Source organism: Neltuma alba, unplaced genomic scaffold (genome assembly GCF_004799145.2).
Source record: "Neltuma alba isolate B1F8T4 unplaced genomic scaffold, ASM479914v2 tig00012276_pilon, whole genome shotgun sequence".
In the NCBI taxonomy this organism is placed as follows: domain Eukaryota; kingdom Viridiplantae; phylum Streptophyta; class Magnoliopsida; order Fabales; family Fabaceae; genus Neltuma; species Neltuma alba.
In genome coordinates, this window is record NW_021636797.1 from 22,768 (window position 1) to 32,520 (window position 9,753).

General features: G+C 36.2%; 1 protein-coding gene and 1 pseudogene across 1 annotated transcript; one reads left to right on the forward strand and one right to left on the reverse strand.

Annotated features, from left to right (window-relative positions):
- Window positions 1-660: 660 nt before the first annotated feature.
- On the forward strand, window positions 661-4,784 carry LOC114725773 (ABC transporter G family member 11). The gene is made up of 9 exons (XM_028912335.1): window positions 661-996; window positions 1,398-1,687; window positions 2,560-2,731; window positions 2,835-2,957; window positions 3,067-3,195; window positions 3,294-3,488; window positions 3,574-3,936; window positions 4,167-4,274; window positions 4,392-4,784. The coding sequence occupies exons 1-9, from the start codon at window positions 661-663 to the stop codon at window positions 4,746-4,748; spliced, it is 2,073 nt and encodes a 690-aa protein (XP_028768168.1). The 3' UTR covers window positions 4,749-4,784.
- Window positions 4,785-8,066: 3,282 nt separating this feature from the next.
- On the reverse strand, window positions 8,067-8,890 carry LOC114725770 (momilactone A synthase-like; annotated as a pseudogene).
- Between the last annotated feature and the right edge of the window lie 863 nt (window positions 8,891-9,753).

Genomic DNA, 9,753 nt, shown 5'->3' on the forward strand with positions numbered 1-9,753 from the left:
AATAATCATTGAATATGAAATCAATCAAATAAAATATGACAACACAACGTGATGTTTCAAATACAGTGGGCATGAAGTGGAAAATTGTAAGGTAGTCATGGCATTACAGGATTGGGAGAGGTTAGAGAAAGTAGAGCTGTGGTTGCTTAAGAACATAGGAAGTGAGTGAGATGGGCACAGTTAATTGGAAGTCGGTTCTGTGCATTAATTTCATCTACCAACATCTACCCGATTCCATTAATGTCTCCTTCTTCATCTTCGCCTTCTTCATCCACAGCCACCATTCCTATCTACTACTTGCATTGGCATTCATCATCATCCCCCATAAGAATATCGTCTCCACTTTCCTCCAATCAAACCCTGGTTTCTTCTTCTGCATGAAACAGCATCTCTCTCTCTTCCTCTCTCTGCTGCATATACATATCCAGTCAAAATCCTCTCCTCACACGTAATTCATTTCTCTTCACGCTTTTCTCGCTCTCCTTTACCCTTTAAATGCCTTCAGACCAATCCTTCGGTTTTTCATAATTAACGACCTTCATCACTATCGATCGTTTCAAAAGACTGGGATATATACTTTTACGGGTGGTAAAGCTCTGAACTTGGGAGCTAGAAGTTGTGTTACGATGGAGATCGAGGCGAGCAGGGCGGTTGGGAATAATGGGAACGTCGGCGATTCCGGCGCTGAGTCCACTCAGCGAGACGCTGTGGAGGGAGACGAAGGCCAACGTCGACTTCGTCGGAGATGTGTCGGCTAGGCTCACCTGGAAGGATCTCACCGTTATGGTCACTCTTGGTAACGGAGAGACCCAGAACGTGCTGGAAGGACTCACCGGCTACGCCGAGCCCGGAACCTTCACCGCCCTCATGGGCCCCTCCGGCTCCGGCAAGTCCACTCTCCTCGACGCCCTCTCTAGCCGTCTCGCTGCTAATGCCTTCCTCTCCGGAACCATCCTCCTCAACGGTCGCAAAGCCAAGCTCTCTTTCGGCACTGCAGTGAGTTTCACACTCACTCATCAACACCTACATTATATATATATATATATATATATATATATATTATCTGTGTGTTCTTGTTGCTATTGTGTTACTGTTCATCTTCTCATTTATGTGTTGCTTTATTACTAGGGAAAAATGTTAGAATCTAAAATGGATTGGCAGAATAAGAAAAACAAAGATTGAATGAGATCCACCATTTGAGGAACGGTTTGATTACTATTTGAGATTTAGATTAGATGAGTCTTAACGGTAGGTATAGGATGGTGACAAACATGACATTTAACGAACAACAACGAAAACAATGAAGAAATCTGGTATGGGTGTTGTGTTTGTCTCGTCCCCTGTTTTGGCGTTGTTTTCCGTTTGGAGTAAAAGTTGTTCGATTAAATGAATCGCAGGCATATGTGACACAAGACGACAACCTCATTGGAACTTTGACTGTACGAGAAACCATATCGTACTCGGCTCGTCTGAGGCTGCCGGATAAGATGCCGTGGTCGGACAAGCGAGCTCTGGTGGAGAGCACAATAATAGCCATGGGGCTTCAGGATTGTGCCGACACGGTGATCGGGAACTGGCATCTCCGGGGGATCAGTGGGGGAGAGAAAAGAAGAGTTAGCATCGCTTTGGAGATCTTGATGAGGCCCAGGCTGCTCTTTCTTGATGAACCTACCAGTGGACTCGACAGGTTCGTTCATCATTTTTTGCTTTTGTCTTCTTCTTCCCTAGATTTCTCAATGATTGGACTATTTGGAGCAAGTTCATAATTTATATGCTCAATTATGCATAAATATGTTAATTTGTAACTTTCTTTCTTGTGGATTCTGATTCTGAGCCAACCGTCTAAACTGTTGTTTGCAGTTTTGCGATTTGTCTTTTCTGAACCTCAAGATTTGTTGTTTTATTCTCGACTTTTGGACTTTCTCTGTTTTTTACTCTCTGTGACTCTGACTCGTTTGCTGTGTTTTCCAGATTGGATTAGTAAATTCTTCCTAATAATTTACTACATTTTGTGTTTGGATCATTCAGAAAAGAAAATTGATGGAATTTTGTCCTTTCATTTAATTTGCTTGAAATGGCATTGAGAGTGAACTTTTGATTTTTTTTTTTTTTTTAGATTAGGATAAAATTACTATAAGTGCATATATTTTAAGTTTTACCATACTTGATAGGATTTTGACTTTCAATAATGCATTCGGTGACTGTTGACTGTAAAGATCTCTTAATCCTCTTATTAGTTCTTTGACTTGGCTTTAAGAAAACAATTATAACATTAGGATTCTAAACACAACGTTTACCTCAGTTCAACTGGCATTTTCATGAATACACTTGTCTATTTGTTAATATGTACCGCTTATGTCTCTGTTTTTTTTTTTTTTTTTTTTTTGGTTGTTTTTGCATAACTATAACCTCGGTGGTGCATGATGGCCTCCCAAGAATAAAAAATGCTAAAAATATGATACAAGTACTCTTAAACACAGGAATTCTTGGTTTTTATTATTGTATCCTGGTGCTTTTTCACTGTTTAATTTTTTTTTTTGGTTTTGTTTTGGGTATTAGTGCTTCAGCTTTCTTTGTGACTCAAACACTACGAGCCCTCGCAAGGGATGGTCGAACTGTGATAGCTTCAATTCACCAACCTAGCAGTGAAGTCTTTGAACTATTTGACCAATTGTACCTTCTTTCTGGCGGCAAAACTGTTTACTTTGGCCAAGCTTCTGAAGCTTACGAGGTATATATTATCATATTTAAGTATTTCCCCTTATTCCTCTGCATTGATTTCCACAAAATATTGCTTTTTCATATGAACTGAACTTGATTTACCTTATATGTAGTTCTTTGCACAAGCTGGCTTTCCATGCCCTGCTTTGAGGAACCCTTCTGATCATTTCCTTAGATGCATCAACTCTGACTTTGACAAAGTCAAGGCCACTCTCAAGGGGTCCATGAAACTCAGGGTAAGTACTAATTAATCTCACTATATCTTCGTTAATTCTTCCACAGATTTTCTTATATTAGTATATGACTTGGTTAACGTATGCATTATTGGATCTGGGTTTGTCTCAGTTTGAAGGAAGTGATGATCCTCTGGACAAGATAACTACGGCTGAAGCTATCCGGACTCTCATAGATTATTATCGGACTTCTCAGTACTCTTATGCTGCAATACAGAAAGTGGATGAGATATCCAAAGTGGTGAGTTCAAAGAAAGTCATTACTTGTTTCTTGACTTATCATTTATGAATCAGTTTGTGACGCATTGTGTCTCATCATCCTCTCGTATGATTCTGCAGAAAGGAACGGTGCTGGATTCTGGAGGAAGTCAGGCCAGTTTCTTCATGCAGGCTTTTACACTAACCAAGAGATCCTTCATCAACATGTCAAGGGATTTTGGATACTACTGGCTTCGTCTTGTCATCTACATTGTTGTCACTATCTGCATTGGAACCATCTATCTGAACGTTGGAACTGGCTACAACTCCATTCTGGTACTTCTTAGACTTGACTTTTTAAGTCCCTGTGATTTTTGTAAACATAACTTGAGTGAGTTTTGTTTGTGGCTGTGCGATTCAGGCAAGAGGTTCATGTGCATCGTTTGTGTTTGGGTTTGTGACTTTCATGTCAATTGGTGGGTTTCCTTCGTTTGTTGAAGACATGAAGGTTTTTCAAAGGGAGAGGCTGAATGGGCATTATGGAGTGGTATCGTTTGTGATAAGCAACACATTATCTGCAATGCCGTTTCTGATACTGATAACGTTTCTGTGTGGCACCATTTGTTACTTCATGGTTCGTCTCCATCCTGGCTTCTGGCACTATCTCTTCTTCGTCTTGTGCCTCTATGCCAGTGTTACTGTGGTTGAGAGCTTGATGATGGCCATTGCCAGTATTGTCCCCAACTTCCTTATGGGCATCATCATTGGCGCTGGTATTCAGTATGCCCTATGATTTAAAAAAAAAAAAACCCGAGTTTAATAAATTGTCATGTGATGGGTTATACTTGAACGGGATGGGAACCTTACCCCAAAAACTAACTGTTGAGACGGTGTGAGAACCAACTCACTTTAGTATTCCATTAAGCATTTCGTACTACCAAGTCTCTGTTATCATGTCATGTTAAAGACACAGCACGAGTAATCTTAATTTTGGCACCTTTTTCAATATTGCAGGGCATATTCATGTTGGTGTCTGGCTACTTCAGGCTCCCACACGACATACCAAAGCCATTCTGGCGCTACCCAATGTCTTATATCAGTTTCCACTTCTGGGCATTGCAGGTAATTAAGAGAGAGAATCACTATCACTACTAAATCCATTCATGCACGCTTTGATGATAGATTAAGTTAATAATGAGAGAATTAAACGATGAGATCACTTTATATATGTTATTTCAGGGTCAATACCAAAATGATCTGAAAGGATTGATCTTCGACAACCAGACGCCGGATCTTCCCAAGATTCCGGGAGAGTACATCCTGGAGAATGTGTTCCAGATTGACGTAAACAGATCAAAGTGGATTGATCTGCTAGTGATATTCAGCATGATCATCATATACCGCATCATCTTCTTCATCATGATCAAGATCAACGAGGATGTGACTCCGTGGGTGAGGGGTTACATAGCCAGGAGAAGAATGCAGCAGAAGAGCGTAACCCAGAACACCACCATCGCTCCTGATGTTCTCACCCAATCTCCCTCTCTACGAACCTATATCACAAGCCAATCCAGTGGTGCTTCTAGGAAAAGATAGATAAGCACGTACGTAACCCAACAACACTTGCTGAAGAATGAAAGGAACCATTATATATGGTGATCAGGGTTTTAAAAGTAGGGCTAAGCTTATTTTGATTTAACATTCTTAATATATTGTATATATATTTTACACTACTTGATGGTGAGTTATCTGTGTATCTACTTGTGATGAGCTGAAATCATATATTGAAATTAATGCCAGTGTTTTTAACATAAAATGGTACTTTCAAGTCTTCCCGTTTATTGTTTTTAATGAATGAACGATTGAATACTATAAAATGTTGCAAAACCTCTTTAACGTGTGCAATTTCTGAGAAGAAAATTGTGAATTTAGAAAATAAAATGAATTAAAAAATGTATAATATAAAGTACTCCATCGGCTCTTATTAATAGGCTTAGGTTTAGGAAATGGTGTAATTTATTTTTCTGGTTCTAAATATAAAACTTACTTGATTTTATGGTATAATTATATTACAAAATAAGTTTTATATTTAGAACCGGTTAAAATATTTTATAAGCTTAAATTATATTTATCTTAACATTAATGTATTTTTTTAATTTTATTCTTAATTATTTATTCTTTCTTATTTGCTCTACTCTTTCTTATACATTTTTTCATACATTTTTTTAATTTTTTATTTATTATTAGGACATATTTGAAAACAAAAGTATACTTCTAACCTATTTATTATTTTTAATTAATTTTAGAATTTTTTGATATACCAACAATAATTGAAACAATATCAAACATTTTAATAATGTATTATTATATTCAAAATTGTTTTTTTAATGATTTTTAAATTAGAAGATTATGGTAAGTGTGACGCTTTTAACACGTATCTGACATTGTGTTACATACAAAGGGAAGGAGGGGGGAAAGGGGGGAGGGGGGGGGGGAGAAATCCAATTGGCTGATTCGTTCAAAACTCTTGATCCGATCAGTTAAAAAATTGATTCATTTATTCATTGGCTTGACCTGCCAATTCATATGGGCCTCTTTTAACCCAACAACAGCAACCCAGATTGGGCTTTGATTCTACAATAGTTAGTGTCTTAGTGTTAGTCTATAAACCGGGTTGGGTTTTGCTGTGTGTTACATTACGAGAGGTATTTTGATAAAAACTAAATTATAATTTTAAAAATAATTTTATAATATATGTGAGAAGAATTTTGTCTCAATTACATTAAAATTTTTTCTGAGCATTCCAAACACTAGTAGGAAAATTCATTTTGATGACTTTAGGTAGCCAGGCTCAATTTAAATTTGACCAGGCTAGAAATTGGGCCGAATTGGGTCCTCTGACTAATATTATGTTTAGTCTCTAAAATTTAAAATTAGTAATTTTGATTTTTAAAATTTAATGTCGTTTTGATTTTAGTTTTTAAATTTGATTTCATATTGGTTTGTTTAAAGAGTTTTAGAACTGGGTTTCAAATTTCAAGTATGAAAACAAAAAAATGAGATCAAATTTCAGGAAATAAAAATAGTATTACCCTTTTTAAAATAAAATATATTAAAACTTAAATCTGATATCAATATTCTGACCACTAAAATCACTTTGGACATAAAAATAAGAAATTTTAAATTAATGAAAATTATGTCTTAAAAAAGTGTATTTGTAAAAATTTTAACCGCATATATTCAATTCAATACATATAAAATAAAACCATTTACAAAACAAAAAGTAAAAGAGAGGAAGATTTGGAAAAAAATTAATTTCAATCCACAGTAGGTATAGATTAAAATCAAGTGTTGCCGACGCTGTTCATATTTGTTAGGTAAGATTTGAGTCCTGTGTGTTGGTAGAAGTCGAGGTTATTCAAAATAAAGCTTCTTTTTCAATAAAAAGCTAATTTCTTTTTCAGTTCGTACGGGCCAGAGCGCTTACCCTACCGCCTTTGATGTGATATCCGTAATTATTAATTAAAATAAAGCTTCATCGAGAATCAGGGTTCAAAAAATCCATCAAGCAGTGAATGTGAGACAGTAATTTAAGAGTTAGCACATCAGATTAGAATTAAACCGATAATTATTAAAATAATCTAATTTAATTAAAATATATAAAAAATTCATATTTAAATATAATAAGTTAATATTTAACCTTATTTAAGATATATAATATAAATTCTTTCTTCTTTTGACATTTTTCTCATTTTCTTCACGTGACCCATCCTTATTCCCTTATCTTTTTAACTTTTTTTTTTACTTTATGGCTCGAGTCTTTAACACTCTAAAAGCTATACAGTGCTAGACTTTCTTCCTCGAGCATCAATTTGTGTCTTCATTTTTCTTTATTGTGCGGGTAACCATTTCTCTCGCAACTTCCATGAGTTCTCGTTTAAGATCTGATCGGCTATTACCAGAGGAGAATGGTGATGACAGAAAAACTATCACAGCATGTGAATGACGGTGACCGTCACTTTTCTTCCTTCTTGCTTTCTTCCTCCTCTCCCCTCTCCCCTCTTCTCCTTCCTCATAAGCAAACCAGTGTACTGGCGGGTTATCCTAGTTTTCTCTAACTTACTCTTGTTCAAGATGGGTTGTAACGAGTTGATTTTTTTTGGTTTAGGAGGTGAATCAGACCACACAAGTGACCAATTCACTGATCTCCGATCTGAACTAACCGGTCTAATCTGATTTTTTGAAGACTAGATAATTTTAATCAAACTTTTTGATACATTCATGATATTAGTGTACGTAGGGATTTTGTTTTCTTAAAATAAATAATACACTTTTATTATGTGCTTAATTCTCTAAGGTTTTTAATTAAAGGGGAATTTGGCAATCCTTACAAGCACTTAAAAAAATATATTTTCAGTCAGATAATTTTTCTCATATGCCTAACTCATGCATAGTAAAAACTAATCCAATCACTCTAAACACTTTATAAACCTCATTGGATCTTATTTTAACCTTTACTAGTTGGTGGAAACATTCATGATTTTTTTTTCCCACTTTTATTAGATTGCTAACAACAATCATTTCATCACTTTAATTAAGCAACATGGAGCCGGTAATGTAGTTTCGTTTTATATGGAACAATGATACAAATTGAAATTGAGGACTTTTATAAACTAAACGGAAATGATCATCACTAAAAATTTATTACACGCAGACATTAAAACACAAATGCAGAATGACATGTAAAACTGATGAAACACTAAAACTTATCACGCACAGACATTAAAACACAGATGCAGGATGACAAACAAAAACTGTAAAGATGAACCCAGAACTGCTACTTAGATCGTGAAAACAAACCAAACATTGGATTAATAGTAGTAAAACCTCCATCTATAGCCAGATTATGCCCACTTACGTACTTGGATTCATCACTAGCCAATTAAGAACAACGCAGCTTAAGCAACTTTTTCTTTGTCGCAGATATATCCCTTCCAGATTGGAATAAACACGAGAGCAACCTTCATCACGTAGTTTAAAATACTCTTTTGCAGGTTCGTTTGCAACAAAACACGGAGACGAACAGTTAACTCGTATCCCATATTTCCCAAGCTCAGCGGCTGCGTTCTTGGTGAGACCCACCAAGCCATGCTTAGAACTGGTATAAGCGTGTGTTGTAACCCCTCCTACACTTGAACAAACACTTCCCACCATTATTATGCTTCCGTTTCTTTCAGGAATCATAACTTTAGCAGCATGCTTGGTTCCCAAGAAAGGACCCGTTAGGTTCAAACTAAGAACGCCTTCAAATTCGCTCACTTCGTTATCAATAATGCTTTGCTTAGCTTCATCTATTATGACAGCATGTTTATCAATATATCAAGCTTTTGCTGCTTAGAAATCACAGTTTTTATGGCAGTTTCAACAGCAGATTCGTTTGAAACATCGCAGTGCACATACGAAGCATATTCCAGTCCAATGTCATTGCATACTTTGCTTCTTGCCCTTGTTCGTCTCGAATGTCTATGATTATCACTTTTGCTCCATGTCTAGTGAAGAACCTTGCTATGCAAGCTCCAATTCCCTACTACCCCTGTGATCAAAGCTACTTTCCCTTGTAATCTGCACATATATCCACGGTGTCAAGGACAACATATATATTTGAAAAGACACAATATTTGAAAGACGACCTGTGTGTACCTTGGTGTCTCTAGAAGGACCTGTGGAAGACCAGCCATATTTGAAAGAAATCGCAGATCGTGATAGCTTCAGTGAGATTGGGAAATATTGAAAGATTAAACAGTTTATGAAACTAGCTAACATCTTGTAACTAGCTAGATGCAGTTGGTGGACAGTATTTTCAGAGGGATCTTTATTTCTGGAGTTAAAACCGACAAAGAAAAAAGAGTGGTGACATTTTTGTAATTAAACTAAAATGTTACGTCATCATTTATGTCAGTTAGAGCTAAATACCAATGTAGAGAATATCGATCATCTTAGTTAATGGCAATTCAATGTGTTTCCCGGCTCACAGCAAGCTGCATGTTGCCCCGTTTACACACACACCAAGCATTAAGTTCCTTTAATTTTCTGGTAAACTTTCTTGTTTGCACTTTCTTATAATTCAGAGTTCGTGTATGATTTCCTGCACTATGGCTCTGAGATTAAGCTTTGTCAGAGAAACAAACCCGGTATTTCCTTCCTCTCTCTCTCTCTCTCTCTCTATATATATATATATAAAGTGTGTGTGTGTAAATATATATATATTATATATATATCATTTCTGCACTATGGCTCTTACATGAGCATAGCTATATATCTTTGCTCTTTTAGGTACTTTTCGCCGGAAATCCGAGTGTGAAGGAAGTGATACTAAATAGGCCTTACAAGCTGAATAGCCTTAATTACGAAATGGCCTGGTGAGTTCAAACGTTGGTTACTTTCCCTAATTTCTCTTTCAAGTGATTACATATGTTCCTTTTTGTTCTTCTTTTAATTGTGCGTTGTTTTACTAAATTCTATATAAAATATTATAAATCTCAGAATCGTAGATTTAACACTTCCATAATCTTCACTGAGATCTCTTAACTTTGACAAACGA